Genomic DNA, 25,957 nt, shown 5'->3' on the forward strand with positions numbered 1-25,957 from the left:
GCATTATACAAAAAAAATAACAGACACACACACACACACACACATATATATATATATACACATACATATATATATATATATGTATGTGTGTGTGTGTGTGTATATATATATATATATATATATATATATATACCGGTAGGCTACATATAAAATGCTGGCTATGTTTTGAGTGGTGTGCATGGTGGGGACACTGGGGAGGTACTGGGGGGATCATGGATGTTAGAAATGACTAAAAGAAAGAAAATAACATTGGTTTAAAAAATGTGCCTTGTAGCTTTTATTCTATTACAGTGTTCATAGAACAATATCTACAGTATATGAATGTGGTGATCCTCAACAGTCTGCCAAACACATAATTAACAACTGTCCCCTCTGTAGACCATCTAAAAAACTATCTGTTTTTGGAGATGATACCCAAAACCAGGACACACATGATTGTTATTAAAAATAACAATTTATGTTATATATAGCGAAATTATATTTCGCTGTTTCCAACCAGATAGCATGGTAGAGCTATAATTATTATTATTATTTTACCACGGGCAAATCCAGGTTTAATGCCTCGCATTCCTGTGATTTATAATAAGAGACACCTATTGAGACTATTTTTACAATAATAATGCATGCTATATCATATAGGTTACAGTTGCTAAATATTATCCGAACAAAATATGATATTGGTATGGTCGTCCACAAAATAGATACTCATGCCATTATCATACCAAATACCAATATCATTCTCTAGACCTTTATTTTGAAAACCTAATCGCCTTGCGTCATCAGGAGTCGACGGCAGCTACTTTCATAAATAAAACAAAGTAGAGACGTTTACATCTGATTTGTTGACAAGGTAATTGTTGCGTTATTAGCAAATCAGAAGATATTTACCATATATATATGCATCTTTTTCGACTGTGTGTCCCGTAAACGAAGCAATACATAGCCTACACGTACACATAATCTCTGTAAATTCTCCTGCAACCTACCGAGCTACTGTAGCAACATAGCAACATGTACAGTATAGTCTAGGGGTCTTCAATGTTTTTCATCCCAAGGAGGACCCCTTAGCTGAGAGGGAGATGAAGCAGGGACCACTAAATTGTATAGAATTGTGTTGCAGATTCAACTATTTCATAGATTTTTAATAGACTTGCTTGACAGTTGACAGTGACACTATCTATCATCTGAAATCATCTCCTAACACAGTGACATACCACTGTAGTAACTTGCGCGGACACCCTAGGGGTCCCCCTGTTAAAGACGGATACCGGAGAACTCGCCAGTTTACCGACTTGCCGCGGTTTAGTGCATTTTAGTTTTACGTCACCTTCATTTAAATTGCATTGAATAGAGAGACTCAGAGAGGATAGTTGTTTAGAGTTTACACTAGATGAAGTGGGAATGCTAAAGTTTAAACACCAAAGTACCGAAACAATGTAATTCATTAGTAAACAATATCTGAATTGGTAGGCCTACTATCATATTGGTATTCACTCAACGTTTTATCATTGAATAGCTGACCATTTAAAATAATAATTTAATAATAAAATAATTTGATCACTTTGGAAATTAACTATAACATCTGTGGGTTTGACACTGATGAAGACAGCAGGTTAGCATAACGATGAAGACATCGATGAAGAACCTTTGCTGCGGCGAGTTGGTAAACTGGCGAGTTCTCCGGATACCTTAAGGACGACCCTGTAGAGTGGAGTTGTCAGTCATTCCCTCTCAGAGAACTACTGTATACTCACTGCATACTGTATGTTATTGGAATCTATGTTTAATTGACTACAACAATGCAAGATTGGACAATCATAACAACCAAGTGGCTGTAGAAAGGGAATGTTTGTTAGCTGCCAATTTTGACATAGCATTTATTTTGTTGTCAACTCTGGCATTTTCTTTCTATAGAATGAACTGAGACTAGGAGGAGGAGACATGGGTGATTTTGGCCCAGCAGAGTTGATCTCGGGCATCTGTCATACAGATGTCCACGACCCATTCCCTGTTTGGCAGAATGGAACCCTGGTGAGCCCCTGTTTCAACCAGCTGGTCCTGGGGGCCCTGCCTCATGCTGGCATGGCAATCATCAGTGCCTACTACCTTAGCATTCCAAGGTAGATGACACCAGAATAATGTACACTTTGCACTTACTTAATACTGTTCACGGCCAGCTTCTGCATCACTGCCTTATCAAATACATTAGAAAGGGCCAAGTGTGAATTAAGGTCGCAACTCACAAGTTCTATACCCATAGAGCTCTGCTATATGGCTCCAATCCCTACAGCAGCCAATCTGTTTGTTGTAATTAATGACACCTCTCACCTGCTCAATCATATCTTTTAATAATGAACAACATGATTTATAGCACAATAAGATCATCATGAATTCAATACATTTACAATGTGAAACAACCAGGTGCTCACCGGAGACGTACAAGTCGAAAAATGTTAAAATAATAAAAAGGTGCTCCTGGATCAGTTAAAGGATCATTAAAAAGAGGAGAAGGTACTTTATTAATCCAACATGTTTCGACCGGTCTTCATCAGGGCTGATGAAGCTGATAATAAAGTATCTTTGGTTGGTTTTCACCACCAAGTGTCACTGTTGTGCAGCCTAACACAGTGGTTCCCAAGGGGCCTTGAGGCAGTTACAGGGGGGTCCCCAGCTAAATGATAGTTAGGAACCAAATGGACCCTTATGGGTCTGTAACTCTGAGAGTGTACAAGAGAGTGTACCATTTGTACACTCTCAAGAGTTAAATTTGCATTGATTTTACAATATGAATTGGGGGTCCCAGAGATAGAAATGCCATAAAATGGGGGTCTGTAGCCGGTTGCATATCAACCTGAGGGTCCTTGAAATTAAACGGGTTGAGAATCACTGCTAGAGGCGTGAAAATCTTCTCTCATGGGGGTCCCTGGCATATCTCTTCAAATGGGGGTCTGCGGTCTAATAAGTGTCAATTTGGAAATTAACTATAATATCTGTGGGTTTGACATACTACACTGATGAAGACAGCAGGTTAGCATAACGATGAAGACATCGATGAAGAATTTTTGCTGCGGCGAGTTGGTAACCTGGCGAGTTCTCCAGATACCTTAAAGACGACTGGCCTAACAACACACACACACACACACACAGGTGACCCCCACACGGTAACTCTGTAATTTCTCGACTGTTTCGGACTAATTCAGTTAGTTTCAGTTTTTCGAGCGGGTTTACTAGTTTTTATTTAGTTTGTATTTTTGTGACAACGCTTAGTTTTAGTTTAGTTTTTATTAGTTCTAGTAATAGTTTTTAGTAATAGCCCTTTTCAATCCTGCACCTGACGAATATGTCGTGTGCTGGATTGAATATGTCTGGTGCAGGTCAGGATTGAATAGGTAAGTAAACTCAAGAAAATATAGCATTTAAAAAAAGAATATTCAGTTACAGATTAAAGGACCACTTCACCACTTTTCAACCTATCTCATATAATTGGTCCTCCTCACTAATAATCATGATAAAATAGCACAATTTCTTTCTACTCAGTCTGTGTCTCATAGGAGGGCTGTGGGCAGTTCCGAAATCCATCCACCAGTGGCATAATCGATTGAGAATCCAAGATAATAGAAACGGCAGGCTTTCTATTTGAAAATGGAAGCCTGAAAAAATCTGCCTAACGATGATGTTACTGGTGGACGAGTTTCTGAACTGCCCACAGGCCTCCTATGAGAGACAGAATTCGTTTTTGGTATTTTATCATGAACATTAAGTGAGGACCAATTATATGAAGATAGATGGAAAAGTGGTGAAGTGGTACTCTAAGCTTATAAATAAATCGACAAAAACGAAAACTGGGCAAGCATGCTCTGATGAAGGATGAAGAAACGTGCAAGCGTTCTTTTATTGCCAATAAAAAAGTGGAATGTGAATACTGTACTTTCTCCTCCATTGATTCGAAATTTGGGATGTTCGGGATTTGATCTTTTTGGGGATTCTTTTCATATACTGAACAGTGTACATGTTGTTTCCTCTTCTCAGTTACAGACTTCCTCAGACGTCTCCTCCATGTGGCTGGACTGTCAGGGTGTCATCGGCCTTGCTAGTGACGCTGCTCTTCATGGGAGACGTAGCCGTGACAGCCCTTCTCAGCCATGGTGACGTGTACCTAGACGCACTATTAGCCGACGGCTGTGCCACCTTGGCCTGGCTGCTACAGTTTGCCACCATGATAGTCCTCCAGAGGTCCGTTCTCAGAGGAACTAGAGGCCCTCTGATTCTACCACTGCTGGTCCTTCTCACCGTTCCCAACCTCGTGATCACCCTGGTGGCTTATTACCGCAGCGGGGCGTACGTAAACCACGCAGAACCCCTCGAAATGGCACGGTCGGTGCTCGCCTCGGCGCGGACGCTGCCCCTCGCATTTTACATCCTGGCATTTGTGTTTCCCTGCGTCGGCGGTGGCGGAACGGCGACCTTGTACGTCAACGCCGGGGACGACGGCGCTCGCCTCATTCCAGAGAGCGCTCGTCCGGACACGGGCGAGATGGTGGCGGAGGACGGAAGCGGCTGCGTCTCGCGGCTCCTGTACCTGTGGCTGAATCCTCTCCTTCGGCGAGGGCAGCGCGGGGAGCTGGACAGAGCGAGCGACCTCTACCACCTCCCTCGAAAGCTGCGCACCGCCGTCGTCCAGCGACACTTCTACCGCTGCTGGCGAGACGCATCGGCCCGGGACAGAGGCGGGCAGGACCAGTGGCCCAGCCCGGTCAACAGGAACCTGCTGAACGGCAGCTGGACGTCACCTCAGCGGGAGGAGGACTTGGAGCTGGACGGCGAGGTGTCTCTGGCGAGGGTGCTGCACAAGGCCTTCGGCGCGAGGTACTACGCGCTGGGCGTCCTGAAGCTCGCGAGCAACATGCTGGGCTTCGCGGGCCCCCTGCTCCTCAGCGGCCTGGTCGGCTTCATGGAGGACGAGGGCGCCCCCGTCAGCCGCGGCGCCTGGTGCGCCCTGGCCCTCTTCGCCAGCGCCCTCCTCTCGGCCGTCGTCCGAAACGTCTTCGCCTTCCGGGTGTCCAAGGTGTCGCTGTGCGCGCGCGCCGCGCTCGTGTCGGCCGTCTACGGGAAGGCCCTGCGGGTGAGCGGCGGCGGGCTGGCGCGCTTCGCCCTGGGCGAGGTGGTCAACTTCATGAGCACGGACACGGACCGAGTGGTCAACTTCTTCAACAGCTTCCACGAGCTGTGGAGTCTGCCCTTCCAGTTCTCCATCGCCCTCTACCTGCTGTACCTGCAGGTGGGCCTGGCCTTCCTGGGAGGGCTGGGCGTGGCCTTGCTGCTCATCCCGCTCAATAAGATGCTGGCCTCGCGTATCCTCGACAACAACAAGCACATGCTCAGGCACAAGGACAGTCGCGTCAAGGTGAGATCTGTGTGCACCCTCACTGGTTTTATTTGAAGCCATTCTGACCTGAGATCAGATTCTAATAATGTTCTTCTACATCCTGACGGCTTTCTGAAAAAGCTGTGTTTCTGTGTCAGTCGTTCTTCGATTTTTCAAAAATAGCAGACCTACAAGCTCGTAGCGCGCCACTCGGTGGCGCGCTATGAGCTTGTAGATCTGCTATTTTTCAATAGCTAAAGCATAATGCGTAATGCTAACTTCTTAACAGCGTATCATATGAACGGAGCCCAACTATAGTCTTGCACACCACCAACGTGGTCCAATACAAGAATGTCATTGTCATATATTTCACCCTCTTTTTCTTTCTTTCCCCAGCTGATGACAGAGGTCCTTTTTGGAATGCGCGTCATCAAGTTGTACAACTGGGAGAGTCATTTTGCACAGAAGATCACAGACTGTCGCCAACGAGAGCTGTCTCACCTCAAGGCCATCAAGTACCTGGACGCCGTGTGCGTGTACACCTGGGCCGCCCTGCCCGTGGTCATCTCCATCCTCACCTTCGTCACGTACGTGCTGCTGGGAAACCAACTGACCGCAGCCAAGGTAGACCAGTGGTTCTCAACCAACCACCCCCAGGGGGGGGTCTCCCCCACATCATGATTTTGAGGGGGGTACAGTGCAGTGACAATTTAAGGACTATAGTCACTATACTATACTATACTATACTATACTATACTATACTATACTATACTATACTATTAAAAGAGCCATAAACGTGTAGACGAGCTGAATCCAATTATGGACTGATTGCCACGGTCGTTAAGACGTGTTCTTTTGAAAGTGTGTATGTATATATATAACAAATATATGTATCGAGCTGAGCTGCAATGCCACAGTCGGCCACTATGTCCATTTCGCCTCAGGGTTTCCTCCCGCTGCCGTCTCTATTAATATAATACTAGTCTATTAAGACATAATTCGTTTTTTTTAATATAATTATGATTCTCTTTGGTCTTTCACACAACACGTAACACTTTACACTAGTGGATCTAAAGAAACTAAACTAAACTCTTTACCCCATCTGACTAACAATGAACAATATATAAAGAATGGTGTATTTAATAAACTTCTCTTACACCGGCGATTGAATATGAAGGACCCCCAATGGAAACAAAAACTAGTAGAATACGCCCATCACTTACTAGAGGTAAGCCGACTAGTTAGGGTTAGAAAGAAAATAGAAGAATGAACCCACACACTCATCTGCTCCAATACGATCTATTGATGACATCATTGGACCTCTTTCACTTTGCACTGCAGGTGTTCACCACCCTGGCTCTGGTGGGCATGTTGATCCTGCCCCTCAACTGTTTCCCGTGGGTCCTCAACGGCATCCTGGAGGCCAAGGTGTCCCTGGAGCGAATCCAACGCTTCCTCAAGCTGTCCAACCAGGACCTCTGCGCATACTACAGTCTGGGTAGGCTGCTGTCGGCGACTGGTTGCTCGCATGCACGCGTGCGCGGGTGTGTCCGTGCGTGTGTGTATGTGTGTTTGTGCGTGTGCGTGTGCGTGCGCGACTGCGCGTGCGTGTGAGCATGTGCGCGTTATTAACCCATTTTGACCTGAGATCAGATTAAAAAAATGTCTTCTACATCCTGACAGTTTTCTGAAAAAGCCTATGTTTCTATGTCAGTCGTTCTTACACTTTTCAAAAATAGCAGACCTACAAGCTCGTAACGCGCCACTCAGTGGCGCGCTATGAGCTTGTAGGTCTGCTATTTTTCAATAGCTACAGCATAATGCTAACACCAAAATGGGTTAAGCCATTTGTGCTGATAGAATATAATCCTCAGTGTTAATTTAGCCCATTGGTAACTCTTGAGAGTCTTCAAATGTAAATGACTGTATACTACTGTCTCTGTCCTACAGTTTGTCCCGACGATCCTCGGACGTCTGTCCTGTTGGGTCAGGGTTCTTTCTCCTGGCACGGTTCCGTTGACCCAGACCTCAGTGCAGAGCAACACACCGAGACGGACGCTGGCGTTCGTAAAGGGAGTCTGCTGCTACGCGACCTGAATCTCAACATCACTAAGGTGTCTTATCTATAACTACAGGCTCATTTTTCGGTGTTCTTGGTGTCTTATGTTCCAATCTAGGGGTCTCTGTCGTCATCAGATTGCGATTGGTAAGAGTGTATTTGTTGTGTTGTTTCTCAGGGCTCCCTGGTGGTTGTGGTGGGGAAGGTTGGCTGTGGGAAGAGTTCATTACTAGCAGCCATCACTGGGGAACTCAACAGGTACGGCTTTTGTTGTGAACGTTCACTCAGAATGCTGAAATGAAGGACCACTTTTCAACCTATATAATAGGTCCTCACTAGTAATAATCATGATAAAATGGCACCATTTCTTTCTACTCAGTCTGTGTCTCATAGGAGGGCTGTGGGCAGTTCAGAAACCCATAGAAAGCCTGCAGTGTCTATTAGCTCGGATTCCCTATCTATGATGTCACTGGTGGACGGGTTTCTGCATAGACTTTCCTGAATGATTATATCTGGTTTCAGTTTTCATATCTGGTTTTCAGTATTCATTTATGATATATTTTCTCTATTATTAAGCTTATTCTTTCAGTCAGTTTGTATAGAGCGTCGCAGTCCCGTCCCATTCATTTTCTCCATAGGCTTTTCAAAAAGTATTTATATAAAGACGGTTACGCCGCGGACAAAGCCAACTCGGATCGTGACAAATCATGACAACAAACACAATATTTTGTTGCCGATCAAATAATTTGAAAGAAGAAAATAAAAGGCAAGATACAACACTATTTGTTTTGTTTTTCTTCTTACAAATTATTTGATCGGCCCAAAACATTGTAATTATTGTCATGATTTGTCACGATCCGAGTTGGCTCTGTCTCTGCGGCGTAACCGTCTTTAAATAAAGACTTTTTGAAAAGCCTATGGAGAAAAATGAATGGAGAATCATTTCCTGGGCCACTCGTCGTTCTGAAAGGGGGCGGGACTGGGACGCTCTATTGGGGGTGGGGGCGTGGCGGGAGTCACAAGACATGGCCGAAGCATACATTAAAACATCTGGTTCAGGCTTGGTGGCGTGGTGTACTGTACTGTACATTAAAACATCTTGTCGTGGTTCAGGCTTGGTGGCGTGGTGTACTGTACTGTACATTAAAACATCTTGTCGTGGTTCAGGCTTGGTGGCGTGGTGTACTGTACTGTACATTAAAACATCTTGTCGTGGTTCAGGCTTGGTGGCGTGGTGTACTGTACTGTACATTAAAACATCTTGTCGTGGTTCAGGCTTGGTGGCGTGGTGTACTGTACTGTACATTAAAACATCTTGTCGTGGTTCAGGCTTGGTGGCGTGGTGTACTGTACTGTACATTAAAACATCTTGTCGTGGTTCAGGCTTGGTGGCGTGGTGTACTGTACTGTACATTAAAACATCTTGTCGTGGTTCAGGCTTGGTGGCGTGGTGTACTGTACTGTACATTAAAACATCTTGTCGTGGTTCAGGCTTGGTGGCGTGGTGTACTGTACTGTACATTAAAACATCTTGTCGTGGTTCAGGCTTGGTGGCGTGGTGTACTGTACTGTACATTAAAACATCTTGTCGTGGTTCAGGCTTGGTGGCGTGGTGTACTGTACTGTACATTAAAACATCTTGTCGTGGTTCAGGCTTGGTGGCGTGGTGTACTGTACTGTACATTAAAACATCTTGTCGTGGTTCAGGCTTGGTGGCGTGGTGTACTGTACTGTACATTAAAACATCTTGTCGTGGTTCAGGCTTGGTGGCGTGGTGTACTGTACTGTACATTAAAACATCTTGTCGTGGTTCAGGCTTGGTGGCGTGGTGTACTGTACTGTACATTAAAACATCTTGTCGTGGTTCAGGCTTGGTGGCGTGGTGTACGTTGAGGGAAGAGAGGCCGGCTTTGGCCTGGCCTCTCAGGAGACCTGGATCCAACACGCCACAGTACGGGACAACATCCTGTTTGGAAGAGACTACAACCCCACCTTTTACCAGACTGTGATCGAGGCCTGTGCCCTCACAGATGACCTCAACGTGAGATAAAAATAAAATAAACTCTTTGTCTGTCTGTCTGTCTGTCTGTCTGTCTGTCTGTCTGTCTGTCTGTCTGTCTGTCTGTCTGTCTGTCTGTCTGCAGGCCTGCCTTGCTTAGTAATGCAGAAATGCCTTATTTTCTGTCTCTAATTTCTTCTCTGCTTTCTTTACTTATTCAGTCAATTATGATTTCACTTGTCTTGTGATGCTCATCCATGCTCCCGACACCACGAAATTAATTTAGCAAATAAATCTGTAAAAACCTATAAGCTACATCGCAGAGTGGTAGTCAAGCCGTCTTTTTCATTAAGTGCGCTTGGTGTCGTGTTTCGGCAGCTTGACACTGAAGCGTTGACAGGGAAGGTTCGTCCAGGGTCTTCTTTCACTGTGTTGTTGTATTTGTGCAGATTCTTCCACACGGGGACAAGACAGAAGTAGGCGAGAACGGCGTGACTCTGAGCGGAGGACAGAAGGCTCGCTTGGCCTTGGCCAGAGCTGTGTATATGGTCAGTACGCCACGGTAACCACGGCAACGGCCATCTGTTCAGATTGGTGTGTCAAGTGGTAACGGAATCATTGAATAAACAGAAGCAGACTCAAGTGGTAATAGAATCATCCGACTAAACAAAATCAAACAACCATGTTTTAGCTTGTTGTTTTCAGCTAGTCATTTCAGATTTGGGTTAGATATCGCCATAATAACTGCAGCATGTTTTATCTGGATGCCTGTCTCTAACATTATATGAGCTGTAGTCATATTAGTCTGAAATAATAATGGACAGGGTACATTTCATTGATATGTGACAAATAATCAGTTTAGGCTTCTCTTCAGTCATAAACCTTTCCAATATGCATACAGTTCATTATAATAAGTCTTATAAATTGTACAAAATAAAAGAAGGAGATACATTTTCTTTTCTAAATCCAGCATGGCATGTGAATGTATTTTCTACATTTATTTTTGTATGTTACTTCATAAGGAGAAAGATATTTACCTCCTTGATGATCCACTGGCGGCCGTTGACGCCGACGTTGCCCATCACCTCATGCAGAGATGCATCCTGGGAATCCTCCGGAACAAGACCAGAATCCTTTGCACACACCGCATAGAGTTTGTGGACAAAGCTGACATGGTGGTCCTCATGGACAACGGGACCATCGTCAAAACGGGTAGAACACTTTTCTGACTTCGTAAAGCCTGACTTAAATACCCAATGTACCTAATGCAGTCAAATACACACACCACCTTCCCAAATGTCTCAAATGTCACTCACTTTATATGTATGAGTCTCTATGAAATATACTGAATAGCTCAGCTATAATTGTAAGTAAGTAAGTACATTTTATTTGTAGAGCACCTTTCGAAACAATGTTACAAAGTGCTGTACAACAAGGTAAAACAATCATGTTAAAACAAGGGCATGAAACAAACAGTAGAAGGTAAAACATTGAGATGCAAATAATTCAAGTAAAAATACATCATAAAATAAAGTGCTGACAAAATAAATACGTTTTTAACCTAACATTACCTACAATGGCAGCAATGTATGAGTGTTCCGAATGAGGCTACAACAGTTTATAATTTAATCAACATTGTGTTTCATGCAGTTTTCTATGGTTCAGCAGATAACTTTCCTCTTTGCTCAGGCACACCAGCAGAGGTCCTGCCAATGGTGGAGGCAGTGCCCAAAAAGCGCAAGAATGACAGCAATGCTAAAGAGAAAGGTAGTTTATTTTTAATTCAAAGTAGTTCCACTATCTGATCTACTACGCTTTGTGTGCCCACACAACACTTTCAAAATAGTGACCCACGGTGCCCAATGTTATTTATTTTATTTTTTATTTTATTTTTAAGACGTCCACAGACGTCCTGGGCACCGCATACGGTAATTCCCAGGACGTCTGTGGACGTCTTGGGCACAAAATGTGTTTTAATAAAACCAAATTCTGATATTCTGTATGGCCATTGGCCGCCTAACGTCACTGAACAATTGTTTGCAAACAATTCTTTCCACTCATTACAGTAATACTCAGATTTGGCATCTACCCGTACAGCATGTGTTTTTAAAGCCTGTTCAACGTAGATAGTTATGTTGAAACAGCATGGTGACAAAGCATTGGAACAGAACGGTATAAATTATGCTGAATATTGAATATTGTGAAAATAGCCAATCTACAATTTTTAATGTTTGCCTATTTCTTATGTAATATTTGTCAATTTGACCATTAAGACCTGGAACGCATCTGTGTCACCTTAGCTTTTAACCACTTAGAACTTTAGCTATTTAAAATTTGAATATTGCTATTCTTTTCTTTTTTTTTTTTGTAAATTTTGGGAATATATATTCTTTCACAGCAAATGTTTTTAACTCATATCTTTGCTTCTGGGGGGGGGGGGGGTCCCTGGGAACAACATATTTTCAGATAATTTTTGGGGTCCTTACCTGACCTAGTTTGAGAACCACTGATATAGAAATATACAGTAGTTCTTTCAGACAACTCTCATGATAGAAGACATTAGTAGAATCTGGTCTGAGGTCTGAACGGGTTAAATAGGTCTACAGTATGTCACTTATCAGCTTTTGTTTTGTTTTCATCCCACATGTGATTCGGGTCAGACGGTATAAAGCAGGTGGAGGAGGACCTGGGCGCATCCAATGAGCTGCGAGGGGAGGATGAAGCCGACCTATCAGGGGAGGAGCAGAAGCAGACGGGCGGGTTGGCGTGGAGCGTTTACCAGACCTACTGGGTGGCCGTGGGCAGCGCGCTGGCGTCCTCCATCCTGCTGTCTCTGCTCCTCATGCAAGGTTTTCCACTAGTGGTGATTTTGACAGCAAATTTTGATTTTCTTTGATTCTTTAGAATAAAATTTCATTTGGTTTAAAGGACGACTTCACCACTTTCTACTTTCACTTTCTATCTATAATTGGTCCGCACTAATAATCATGATAAAATAGCAACAAAAAAAATCTACTCAGTCTGTGTCTCATAGAAGGGCTGTGGGCATCGATGGGGAATCCAAGCTCTTAGAAACTGCAGGCTTTCTATTATATATAAAAAAAATCCACCCGCTTTGAATGGTATCAGACCTACTGGCTGCAATTTGCATTGATAAAACGAAAACCCGGAAAACGACCAGATTAAGGTTGGCGAACAGGCGTTATAAGGTTGAGACACGCTGCTACGTGCTTGCGGTTACGTTTAGGTGAGGGTATGAGGAGGCTTGTCGTTCTCAGTAGGCTCCCAGAGCCTACTTTATCATGAACATTAGTGAGGACTAATTATATGAAGATGGGGTTGAAAAGTGGTGAAGTGGTCCTTTAAATCACATTTGGGTCGACTTCAACGTTTTAGTGTCAGTCTAGCTTCTGTCGATAAATATCATACGACCTTTGTCGACTAATTCTACAGTTGGTTTTGTCGACTAAAATTGTTTTAGTGGGCCTTGATGGCATCGTAATGGCAGTTTTTTACACTTATTTGCATGCTGAAAATAGACGATCTACAAGCTTGACGTGTCGTGAGCTTAAATGGTCCTCTATTAATGCTCATTAATGTTAAAAAATAACAATACACTTTTTGAGAGGCGCTAGGCTAGACCATCCAATGCATGGCTTTTGAAGAATATCTTTCCAGGAATACAAAAGAAAAATCCTACCGCTTCTATTAGCCTGGATTCCCCATTGATGATGTCACTGGTACTGTAGGTGGGTTTCTAAAATCCACAGTCCTCTGAGAAACTGAATGAGTAGACCAAAATGGTACCATATTAATGAGCATTAGTGAGGACCAATTATATGAAGATAGGTTGAAAATCAACCTTTAATATTTATTTATTTTACCTTTACTCCAACTGTGTTTTTTCCTGTGTTTTAAAGCAGCACTATCTAACTTTCCGATTCAACTTTGCTGTTGTCACTTCAAGGACACCAGAAAGTCAAGTCAAGGATCAATAAAGTTTGAAATCATATTTTATCTTATCTTAATTCAAGATGAAAAAGAGAGAAAACAGCGGCTTAATCACCATTGCTCAGCTATTTTTCTTTTTCTTTAAAAACGATTGTATTTCACCGGTTTTCAGGTTGTATATATATACACCTTGAATAACATATATGAAACACTTGCAGAATATAGTTCTTTGTTGAAATTTGTTTAGGTTTAACTGCTATGCAGTGATGAAACAGAAACATATGTGTAGTACCCCTGCTGTCCATAAGGGGCGAGCTCCAAAAGTGGTCTTTGGTAATTGGTATACTACTACTCTACAAAAAGTGGTACATACCACTTTTAATAAGTGATATGCCACAAGACGAGGCACTTTCCTAACTGGTCTCGTCTCATTAGTATGTGAAACATAACTTTTTATTTAGTAGGGGATCAATAGCATGTTGAAAACCACATACTGTTTAGTATGTACTATGTAGTACGTTAGTAAGTAAGTAAGTAAGTACATTTTATTTGTAAAGCACCTTTCAAGACAAAGTCACAAGGTGCTGAACAGAACACAGAACAAGCAATCAACAAGTTAAAACCAAACAGGAAAACATAGCACAATAAAGTAAAAAGACAATAAAGAATTTAACGAAGAATATACAAGGCAAAAACTGAAAACATAGGCATGTAAAATGGTAAGCTAGAGGCAGAATCACAAAAACATAGGTATGTAAACTACATGGGAAAATAAATACGGAATAAATATGTCTTTAGCTGTCTCTTAAAAGAGTCTACTGACTCAGCATTCTTTAGCATGAGGGGCAGGGCGTTCCAAAGAGTAGGGGCAACCACTGCCAAAGCCCGGTCGCCCTTTGTTCTTAGGTTAGACCCTGGTATCTTCAGTAGATATTTGTCTGAGGACCTAAGGGGTCTTACATTATACTTTGGGGGCAGTAGGTCACAAATATATGAAGGGGCCAGCCCGTTTAATGCTTTGTAGGTTGTTAAAATCATTTTAAAATCAATTCTGGCCTTAATTGGAAGCCAGGTCAAAGAGGCTAATACAGGGGTTATGTGGGCCCTACGGTTGGTATTTGTGAGTATTCTGGTTGCAGTTTTTTTTAATCAATTAGTAGGGGATCGGACGCACCCAAGGCCTGCTTCCAGCAGTGTCAGAAAGTCACCTGGTATTGTTTGGTTCTCTCAAATCCAGCCTCCAAGAACGTGTCCGACTGGTGGCTGTCCCACTGGATCTCTGAGCTGAAGAACAACGGTTCCTCCTGCAGCAATAGTTCCTGCACAGTGGCCTACAGCTCACCACACCTGCTGCTGTTCTCGCCCGGAGGACTAGTGTGAGTCACACAACATCAGCACGCGTCACGTTATACGTTACACCTACTTCATGTTGGTGGTGAAGTGGTGTAACTATATACTGTACATACATTCGTATCAGTATTTCCCCAAACACTGGGCCGGGCCCGGGACTCGGGAGCCAATTCTGAGGTGTCTTTCAAGAAATGTCATATATATATATTTTTTTAAAAGAACATTTGAGAAGTTGGGAAAATAACACATCTACAAGCTCACAAAGAGATAGGCTATTTTCACTAGTTTGGGTCTCGGGGAGACATTCACTTTCTCTTTTGGGTCTCAAACTAGAAAGTTTGAGAACCACTGTTTTTTTTGTTTTTCTTTATGTTTTTTTGTGGCTTTCGCCTTTATTTATTTTTAAATATATTTTATGGAGGGACAGACAGTAGGGGGAGAGATGGGGGGGGGGAGACATGCAGTAAAGGCCGTCGGGATCGGGAGTCGAACCCGCGGCACACTGCCAGACTGGATTACCAGCCAAGATGCCTGGACCACTGAGCCATGGCCCAGTGGTCATTGAGTTGGAAAAGGATCACAAACGTTTTAACTTTTTTTTAAATAGGCTTTACGCATGTTTTTAAACATTGAAATAATATGATTTCATCACGACGTTCTTCATAGTTGAGCCTGTCTTCCCATACAGGTCTCCATTGTCCTCCTCTGTGGAAAGCTCTCCTGTAGCCAACGTGAGCTCAGACGTGAAGTTCTACCTGACGGTGTACAGCTCCATCGCCATCGGCAACACCGTGTTCGCCGCTTTCCGGGCTTTCCTCTTCGCCTACGGAGCCATCTGTGCTGCGACGGTCATTCACAACAGGCTTCTGGACAAGGTCCTTAAGGTGTGTGTGTGTGTGTGTGTGTGTGTGTGCACAGTATGTCACCTGAGCTCTTAACCCCGGGGGGTAACTGTCTCCACCTGATTCTGTGGCGTAGGGATGGGACCATATTATGAAAATGACACGCCACCATTATTGTGGCAAAGATTATTGCGATTAACGATTATCATCACGTTGATCAAAGCCAGTGAGCCTGTAAGTATAGGCTCCCAGTATACATGCACTAGGTCAGGGGTTTTCAACCGGTGGTCCGCGGACCCCTGGTGGTCCATGGAGATATTGCAGGTGGTCCCTGGTCATGCATTCTTTTTAAACTTTTAATAACTTACAGGAGTTCTTACTGTATGGTGTGTGTGTGTGTGTGTGTGTGTGTGTGTGTGTGTGTGTGTGTGTGTGTGTGTGTGAGAGTGATATGAAATGTGAGATTACCATAATCACAGTAATCCTTAATCATATTCCATCATTTTCAAACAAAATCACTGTATTTTATTAGATATTATATTGACATTATAGCTATTTTCTCCAGCTCCCTGTGGTGCATGAACCCCCCACCCCTATTGTGTGGCGTGGGTCTATGATGGACCCGCCACGCACAATAGTGGTGGTCCCCAGGTTGCTCTTAGTGAGGATGGGGGTCCCCAGGTTGCTCTTAATGAGGATGGGGGTCCCCAGGTTGCTCTTAGTGAGGATGGGGGTCCCTGGGTCAAAATCAGTTGAAAACCCCTGCACTAGGTCGATGAGATCGTAGTGCATCAGTAACCTACTGGTGATTATCGAAGCGGGTGGTCCAAACATACCTTTGCGTCTCTCAACCCCCGCCGTTTGACCGTCTCTCTCTCTCTCTCTCTCTCTCTCTCTCTCTCTCTCTCTCTCTCTCTCTCTCTCTCTCTCTCTCTCTCTCTCTCTCTCTCTCTCTCTCTCTCTCTCTCTCTCTCTCTCTCTCTCTCTCTCTCTCTCTCTCTAGGCCACCATGGCGTTCTTCGACACGACGCCGCTGGGCTGCGTGCTCAACCGCTTCTCCTCTGACCTGTGCACGGTGGACGACGGCCTGCCCTTCGTGCTCAACATCCTTCTGGCCAACGCCTTCGGCCTGCTGGGCACGCTGGCGGTGATGAGCTACGGCCTGCCCTGGGTCCTAGTGCCCCTGATGCCCCTCGCCCTGCTCTACCAGCGCACGCAGGTATAGTTTAAATTGTTTAAATTCAAAAGAATGCATACAAGACATTCCGTCTTCTTTTCACAATTCCTTCCGTGTTACTTCTGACATTCACCCCTACCCCACAAGGCAAAGAGATCATTTTGAATGACCCTATTGTCGCACTTCCAAACATCAATCTTTCATCAAATGTAGAGGCCCTCATCTATGGAACTCCCTAGATGCTTCACTTAAATCCTCATTATCCTTGCCAATATTAAAAAAACATCTAAAGAAATATCTAATTTCTTCCTCTCTGTAGATTACATGTTTTACCTTGATATTTTCTTTCGTGTGTTTGTTGTTGTATTGTTTATTTCTGTTTTTTGTGCAGTCTGTGTTTTTATTTCTTTACTGCACAGCTGCCCCCCTTTGCCAACTTGTAGACTTATGTACTGTTCTTTATGAACTTTTAATCTTTTAAACCAATGACCTCTTCCTACAGGAAAGGATTCCAAATAAGCCAGCTGGCTTCTTCCCTTCCTTGCATTGTATTTTTGTTCTTTGATATGTTATTGTCTATTTTTTGTACTACATGCTAAATATATAAACCTAAATAAACCTAAACACGCAGGCCTTCTACCGGCGGTCGTCGCGCGAGCTGAAGCGCCTCTGCAGCCTCACGCTCTCGCCCGTCTACTCGCACTTCTCGGAGACGCTGAGCGGCCTGGGCACCATCCGGGCCAGTCGGAGCTCGGCAAGGTCAGAAACTGGTTTTTGTTTTGTGGCCAATAATATTATTAACCCACTCTGACCTGAGATCAGATTCTAAAAAATGTTCTTCTACGTCCTGACAGTTTTCTGAAAAAGCTATGTTTCTGTGTCAGTGGTTCTTCGATGAAAAAGAAATAGCAGACCTACAAGCTCGTAGCGCGCCACTCGGTGGCGCGCTATGAGCTTGTAGATCTGCTATTTTTCAATAGCTAAAGCATGACAACACCAAAAGGACAACTTTCGTTTTTTTTTCATGTTTTAGGTTGTTATTAGAGAACGTAAAAGATGAGTGTTAATTTTTTTTCTTCCATTTGCTGCTTTCTTTCGTTTTAGGGAGTTTAGCTGTTTTTGACAGGGGGCGGGGGCATTCGAGCATGGGGCTAAATATGTATTTTCTTTACAAAATATTATGGCGATTTATTTTCTTATTATTTACTATAGTCCTAATAGACCCCAGGAAATTACATCTGGCCACAGAGGATCACAGGATCTATTGACTGTGAAGGAGGCCTACTGGGGGGAAGCCACACTGTGTGTCATACATAGGCTCAATATGTCAGTTTGACACATTCAGTGATCTTTTGTGGCCAGATGTAATTTCTTCTAGTAGGACTATAGTAAATCATTTAAAAATAAAATCGTTAGAAATGCTCGAATGCCCCCGCCCCCTGTAAAAAACAGCCAAAATCCCTAAAACTAAAGAAGGCAGCAAATGAAAAGAAATTACACTCATCTTTTACTTTCTCTAATAACAACCTAAAACATGAACCTCGGTTGAAAAAAGACTAAATTTGTCATTTAAAGATGGAGTGCTGTGATTTACTGATGTTTGTACTTTTTCTGTTTTGTATGTGTCTGTGGAGTTGCCATTACTCTTAATAGACCCCCAGGTGTGGTTATAATATTAAAATATGTCTTCCCTGTGTATATTTGGTTTCTTCCTGAGAGCTGAAAGCCTTTGAGTCAAAAGGCCCAGTCAAAATACACCACTTTAGTGACATCTTGTCCTCACAAAAACAGCCCCCATCTCACTTACATGAAACAAGGGTTGTAGAGTGAGAGTGGACAGGTGGCACAGGTTAGGTGTGCTTATGCTACCACCTAGCGGGCAATAATGGAGTTAATGAACTGGTGGATTTGGCCACATAAAAAACATCATTTTAACACGTGCTGTACAAAAAAAAGAGATCTTCCTTGTATAATCATAGTACCTGAGGATCATGTTCTCTTTAAGTTGGATATTCACCGCGATTCTCGAGTGGGAAGCGCTGGCTTATGGAGTGTGTGGCGATCGATGGTTGGTGAAGTGGGACTGTGTGTGTGTGTGTGTGTGTGTGTGTGACGATGACGGTTCCAGGTTCGAGGAGGAGAACCTGCGGCGTCTGGAGCAGAACCAGCGCTGCGTGTTCCTCAGCAACGCCGCCATGCAGTGGCTGGACATCCGCCTGCAGATGATCGGCGTCGCCGTGGTGACGGGCATCGCCGCCATCGCCGTCGTCCAGCACCATTACAGCTCCATAGACCCGGGTAATTCAGTATTTCAGCCGTGACGTGAGCGCCCCCTCCTGAGATACTTCCGGGTCCTACTTTTGTGTCGCTGTTGTGTCCCCATAGAGTTATACTGTGACGCTCCGTCGGACTAAATCTGAGACGAAAACAACCACGAAAGTCTCATTTTACCGCTTTCCTCGCAACAACAAAGCTGCGCTGCTCTCCCAAATCTGGCTGTGACAGGCCGTCTGCCCCACATGGAATACTATCGCCATTTTATTTTATTGTGTCAACTAAATCCTCATTAATGCAAACTAGATTCAACATACTAAGCCTGCACGCATTCTAAATATGCCCCCGAAATATTTTACCGAGCAAATGGACTGTTGCCACCTTCAATAATAATGATAATAACAGTTTTAATTGTCTCCACATAATATATTTTTATTATCATGGACACTTAATTGTACAAAACATTAATAATTCTACTCGAGTTGGAAGCATTAAGACCCATTTTAACCCCTCAATGGCTTCCTTTCTGAAAAATAACGTCATTGTAAAAAGATTCATGCGTTTAGATATTCTATTTACAATGGGATGTGGACGGGAGCTGGTGCCACTTGGACCTGGACGTAACGTAGCACTACAAAATGACGTCGGACTTAAATACTGAATAGAGCGTCGCAGTCCCGTTCATTTTCCCTCATATAGACTTTTCAGAAAGTATTTATTTAAAGACGTTTATACGCCGCGGACAAAGCCAACTCTCGTCGTGACAAATCATGACAACAAAACCACAATTTTTCGGGCCAAACAAAGAATTAGAAAGTAGAAAAAAAACACTTTTTTTGTTGTTTTTTCTTCTTTGTAATTATTAGTTTGGTCCAAAATATTGTGTGTGTGTGTTGTCATGATTTGTCACGACAAGAGTTGGCTTCGTACGAAGCCAAGTTTTACAGTGGTTCTCAAACTAAATTTTCAAGGATCCCCATAAGTGTACAAATGTACATTCTCAGAGTTCTACACGCCCGTACGGGGCCATTAGGAACCAGACCCACTGGTGTAGCAGAGCGTTTCCATTGAGCCTATACATGCACAACAGCAGCACCCTGACCACTGTTTGACCAGAAAGTAGGGAAGGGGCCCCAAGTTCTTTCCAAACTGGCGTGTGCATATATAGCCACCATTTGACCACAATTTGAACATCCAAAATGAGCATAATACTACTGTATATCTTTGTGTAAATAAAAGCTGTGTATTCTTTTTTTTGTTGTGGATTGTCCTCCATGGTCCTAGGTCTGGTGGGTCTGTCCCTGTCCTATGCCCTGTCCATCACAGGCCTGCTGTCTGGCCTCGTCTTCAGCTTCACACAGACGGAGATGCAGCTGGTCAGCGTGGAGCGCACCGAGGAGTACTGCAGCGGCCTGCCCACGGAGCCACAGCACCACAACCCACAGGTGAGTGTATGGGCTAACGAGGTGGTGTGTGGCAGGGGGCAGCATTTTTTTTTAAATATACTTCTTAATCAATTGGTGATTGATCTCAGGTGTCGCCGTCCTGGCCTCAGAAAGGCAGGCTGGAGTTCCGCGGCGCAGCGCTGGCCTACCGGGCGTCTCTGCCCAACGCCCTGGACGGGGTGAGCCTGGCGGTGCGCCCGGGGGAGAAGGTGGGCGTGGTGGGCCGCACCGGCTCCGGTAAGTCCACCCTGTTCCTGGCCCTGTTCCGCATGGTGGAGCTGAACCGCGGACACATCCTCCTGGACGACGTGGACATCAGCACCGTGGGCCTGGCTCACCTCAGGTCTGACCCAAACCACCAGTTATAACCTGAAATCTGACCTGAGATCAGATGATGACCCCAGATGACAGTAAAGTGACAATTTAAGGACTTTTAAGACCTTTAATACCTAAGAAGAAAATAAATAAATACAATTAAATAAGACCATTACTGTGAATCTGCTACATTTGCGTGACACTGTAGTATGATCAAGTAGGGCGTTAATTTACAAAAAAAAACCACCAAAAGTTAGAATATGGAGATAAGAGGTTTGTGCCCGACAGCAACGATATTATGTGCCGTTTTTGAGAAGGGCAATCTGAGAACCCATCGACAAAAAAAGGAAAAACAGCGCCAACTGCTGTTGCATTGCTCGGAATCTGTTTTTGAGACATTATGAGCAGGGTAGACGCACAGAATGTGTATAACATGCAGTATTATATAGTATATTCTTCTTATTTATTGGTCCCCCTCATATGATGTCTGTACTTTTGTATCGTGTTCTGTCTGATTATGTGATGTGAATATGTGTATGTATCGTATGTATGTTTTTAGTGCACTGAAACAAATTCCAATCAACTGTTGACATGGCAATAAAGTCTTGAATCTTGAATCTTGAATCTATATTGTATGTACCAATAACTGGGGGATCAAACCATATTCATTTGCTGTGTGCTGTTGGCCCTGCAGGTCCAAGCTGGCCATCATCCCGCAGGATCCCTTTCTGTTCAGCGGTACCGTGAGGGAGAATCTGGACCCTCGCGGGCAGCACGCGGACCAAAGCCTGTTGGACGCCCTGGACCAGTGTCACCTCAGCCCCGTGGTCCACAGGATGGGTGAGAGACATGGGACAGGTGTGGGATGAGAGCAGAGTTGAATCCGTTTAAGACCTGCAGACCAGATTCCACAAATGTCTAATTCTAAATCACGACAGTGTTCTGAAAAACCTATGTTTCTATGTATCAATGGTTCTCAGACTATTTCATGTCAAGGACCCCAAAAATGATCTGTAATTGGCCGCAGATCCACATCTCAAAATATGTTGCAATGAATTGATTGATTGATTAATGTATTAACAGATTGGAGAATTACAGTACCTTTCAAGCACAACTCAATACAAAACGGTTAACGACACCATAAAGTATTACACTTGTTTACAATAGGGCCCAGTGACCCTATGAGGGGAAAAGGGGGTGGGTCGGGGATTCAGGTTTTACAGGGGCCCGTTTTGAATTGCAGCCGTTCGTAGGTGCCCTTTGAGAGCAGTTTTGAAGGAGTCAAGGGATTTGCATGTCTTAATGACTGGTAGGGCGTTCCACATTTTTGTGTAGGAGCGAAAAGTATTTAGTCCCTTGTTTGTGCCGAATCTGCACATGGTTTGTTGCGCTCCCTCTGGTGTTGTGCGTGTGGACTTTGTTGACATTAAGGAAGTATTTAGACAGGTACATGGGTATCTTGAAGCATTTGAAAAGGCATCAGTCTGGCCACGTGAGACGTAAGGGCCTTGCAAACGTGAAGCGAGGAACGCAGGCGTTGTTGCCTGGACTGAAAGTGACTCTTCCTCTGTAACATGACATTTTCTCTGTGTGTGTGTGTGTGTGTGTGTGTGTGTGTGTGTGTGTGTGTGTGTGTGTGTGTGTGTGTGTGTGTGTGTGTGTGTGTGTGTGTGTGTGTGTGTGTGTGTGTGTGTGTGTGTGTGTGTGTGTGTGTGTGTGTGTGTGTGTGTGTGTGTGTGTGTGTGTGTGTGTGTGTGTGTGTGTGTGTGTGTGTGTGTGTGTGTGTGTGTGTGTGTGTGTGTGTGTGTGTGTGTGTGTGTGTGTGTGTGTGTCTCAGGTGGTCTGGATGCTGAGGTAGGAGAGAAGGGAAAAATGTTCTCTCTAGGTCAGAGACAGCTGCTGTGTCTCGCCAGGGCTCTGCTGACCCAGGCCAATGTAAGAAAATGTTCACATAAATAATTGTGATTGATGATTTAATTGTGTTTTTGACACTACAGTACAGGGCCTATGTATACAGGAGTATTTTTGGCCGATTACTGGTAGAAACCACTCCCACCCCCTCTAGTGGTGAACATAACGTATAAGCTGTTTTTTGTATGAAGAAGACTTACATGAATAAATACATCAGCTCACTACACTGAAAAATGCTTTCTTACCACTCACTGACACTAACAGATGCCTCTAGTATTTTGAGAGTCCTCAAAGCAGTTATCTGGTTATATATATATATATATATATATATATATATATATATATATATATATCTCTGCTGTCGGGGAGAAACCACTATCTCCTAAATGCTAATTCTTCTGGAAATGAATAATGTAAATCTTTCAGGAAATGAAGAAAACCTTATATTTGTAAAACAATGCAGTACTGCCTCATCAAAGTTGGTGTTGTGACTTTATATATTGTCAATTACTTGCATGAGAGGGGGAGAGGTGGTGGAGTTAGCTGTTTTAGCAGACAGTTTGAGGGTCCAATGTTAAGAGTTAAGAGGTTTTGTCCGAAGCGCTTTTTAATACTTTTCATTGGTTCAATTTTTTTTAAACCAACACACAGACGTAAAGGGTGTTCAATAGCCTTGACAAAACCTCAAAAATGTTGTTTTTCTCCTGACAGCAACACATTTTATACCATTATATTACTCTCCATAACTGCTACAATAAACTGTCCTGTCTACAGGTTCTGTGTATTGATGAAGCCACGGCCAGCGTGGATCAGAAGACTGATAAACTACTGCAGCAGACCATCAGAGAAAGGTTTCAGAACAAGACTGTTCTCACAATTGCTCACAGGTAATTATGAAGTACTTTTTTTTACTATCGTTTGATAATTAAGATAGTTTGTAAGAGCAGGTGTGTGTGTGCCTGTGTGTGTCCGGAGCTAATCTTGCAAACTGCAGGACTGATCAGTGCCAAATACATATGTTTTATACTTTTTTAGTAAACCATTAATTTCACATTTACCAATGAGTGACCCATAAAAATGATGGTTTCCCGAACCCCATCATCCATGTGTGGTTTGGTAATGAACGGCAAGAGTTCTTGAGCAAGTCATTTACCGTCACTCACACAACAATGACATGTCCTTCCTTCCTTCCTTCCTTCCTTCCTTCTGGTGTCACCAGAATCAACACCATCATGGACTCTGACAGAGTGCTGGTGATGCATGCTGGGAAGGTGGTGGAGTTCGACACGCCCTCTGCTCTGTACCAGAGAGACAACACTGTGTTCCACAGACTAGTTGATGGAAGAGACAATTGACACTGTGCCAAGACATGAGAAGGACTTTTAGTTTTGAAGAATTATTTATTTCAGGAAACCTGTTTTAATACACAGCTAAAAGGCCACAACAGCCTAATTTGGACTTCTAGCCAGTAGCCACAAGCAGAGATGGCATTTTCGTTTAAAATTGTTAGTAGCCATTAATGTTTTACACCCCTTTTCTCCCCAATTTAGTTCTCATGCCAACTAATTCCTCCCCACACACATTTATGTGTTGCCATTGCTGGCTCACCTGCCAGTGAGGAGGACGGAGGGCCTTTGTCCTACTCATTCCGCCCCAACACTCCCAGCTGACAGGTGCCGCCTTAGCCTGTAGGAGTGCGTGCAATGATCAATATCACCCTCTCTGCCCACCTCACCCTCGTTTTTCTGCAATGTGGCACACTAAAGATGGGCTTGGCCCTAAACATCCATGCATATTACGAATATTCCAATCATAAGTCATGATGTGCGTGAGTTTTTCACGCTTACAGTCCAGTTTTGAAGTTCTAACATTGTTGAACGATACAATGCAGCATATCATGTCTGTCGGGTGGACCTCATATGTCTGCTTTTCAGGATTAATATTCCAATATTAACTGCAAAAGTAGCAGATCTACAAGCTCAAAATGGGTCACTTTGCGCTGCGTTTTGAGCTTGCAGATCTTCTACTTTTGATGGTTTTGTGTGACTATAATATGATCAAGTAGGGTGTTAGTTTACAGGGGAAAAAACACATAGTAGTTAGTCTATGGAGACAAGATGTTTCTGCCGGACAGCAACGATATCGTACATTATCATGGCAGCGTTCTATTTGCTGTCAAGGAATGGAGATCACCCAGTCTGGTCATTGACTCAATTAGTTCTTGAAATGCTCTTCTACACACTGTTACAGGATCAGATGATATTCCTTCTGTTAACGGAAACACTTTGAACCCTGTTGCACGATGGACTGATCTTAGGTCAGTTTTGGATCCCTCCGTTTTGAGCCAAGACACCGTTGACCTTCTACACTACAGCATGTGAGGGGAAGAGGTCAGAATGGACTGTACTGCTAATTGGAAGTAGTCTGGTTAATTTTATAAACTGGACTTTATATATATATATATATATATTTAGTTAATTATTTTGCCTTTTATTGTAAAAGAAAAGAACAAAAACTAATCGTAATAGTGAATGTCACCTGTGAAAGGGATTTGGGCAAAGAAGAAAGAGTTTTTATACAGTATAAGCAGAGGGAATATTTTTTATACAAATGGAAATAAAGGACAATCTGTCCAGAGCAAATTATTTGCGTTGTGATGTCAATAATTAAGAAGAGAGGTTTGTAGTGTACTGTTGGTCTATAAATGCTGCAGTCATCACATCATGTTCTGATGTGTTTGTTGTCTCCTGTTTTCCTGCTCTTCTTTTGTTTTCCATAATGCACTTTATGACTGTTTGTACTGTAAGTGTTTTATGAATAAATCTGTTATAAATATAAATAAATACTGTATACCTAGCTGGCATTATGTTCACACTTATAATTTGTTTGGGTTATGTTACATTTTGTGTCGTTTATGTCGTTTTGCCAATTGTATCCTCCCCACACACATTTCTTGTCACTGCTGTTGAATCCTAGCTAGTACTGATTCATCTACCAGTGACTGGAGCCCCCACCGGGAGGACGTAGAGCCTTCGTCCGCCCAACACCCAAATGTAACCAAATGGACCCACAAGCTCCACTTTCACTCATAATGGTTTGGTTTAATTTGTCTCAGATAGTTTTGTTTTACTGTGTAATTGTCTGGACTATGATTCTTTTTGCCCTGACAGGCAGGCGCGGAGACTCCGGGGGTGCCTGGTAGCTGAAACACCCACGGTTAAAATAATAAGCCAATATGCACCCGAACACCACCAGGTAATCTCCACACT

The 25,957-nt window shown here is 43.4% G+C and overlaps 1 protein-coding gene across 1 annotated transcript; it reads left to right on the forward strand.

The window, feature by feature from the left end:
- Positions 1-779: 779 nt before the first annotated feature.
- On the forward strand, positions 780-25,536 carry abcc10 (ATP-binding cassette, sub-family C (CFTR/MRP), member 10). Its single transcript, XM_080759222.1, has 23 exons — positions 780-850; positions 1,915-2,120; positions 4,030-5,404; positions 5,762-5,989; positions 6,707-6,863; positions 7,316-7,479; positions 7,603-7,682; positions 9,294-9,465; positions 9,873-9,971; positions 10,446-10,635; positions 11,113-11,190; positions 12,084-12,272; positions 14,612-14,750; positions 15,413-15,608; positions 16,570-16,785; positions 17,375-17,502; positions 18,872-19,041; positions 20,302-20,462; positions 20,552-20,805; positions 21,472-21,617; positions 22,615-22,712; positions 23,463-23,575; positions 23,908-25,536. The coding sequence occupies exons 2-23, from the start codon at positions 1,942-1,944 to the stop codon at positions 24,041-24,043; spliced, it is 4,668 nt and encodes a 1,555-aa protein (XP_080615348.1). The 5' UTR covers positions 780-850; positions 1,915-1,941; the 3' UTR covers positions 24,044-25,536.
- The last annotated feature ends 421 nt before the right edge of the window (positions 25,537-25,957 follow it).

Source organism: Protomyctophum bolini, assembly GCF_963924005.1.
Source record: "Protomyctophum bolini genome assembly, chromosome: 3".
Lineage (NCBI taxonomy): Eukaryota > Metazoa > Chordata > Actinopteri > Myctophiformes > Myctophidae > Protomyctophum > Protomyctophum bolini.

Excerpts from the sequence above, each read along its gene's own strand:
- abcc10 (XM_080759222.1), top strand. The coding sequence starts at position 1,942 with ATGGGTGATTTTGGCCCAGCAGAGTTGATCTCGGGCATCTGTCATACA. Across the intron at positions 5,405-5,761 it reads ACAAGGACAGTCGCGTCAAG|CTGATGACAGAGGTCCTTTT; the intron begins GTGAGATCTGTG and ends TTCTTTCCCCAG. Across the intron at positions 12,273-14,611 it reads GTCTCTGCTCCTCATGCAAG|CCTCCAAGAACGTGTCCGAC; the intron begins GTTTTCCACTAG and ends TCTCAAATCCAG.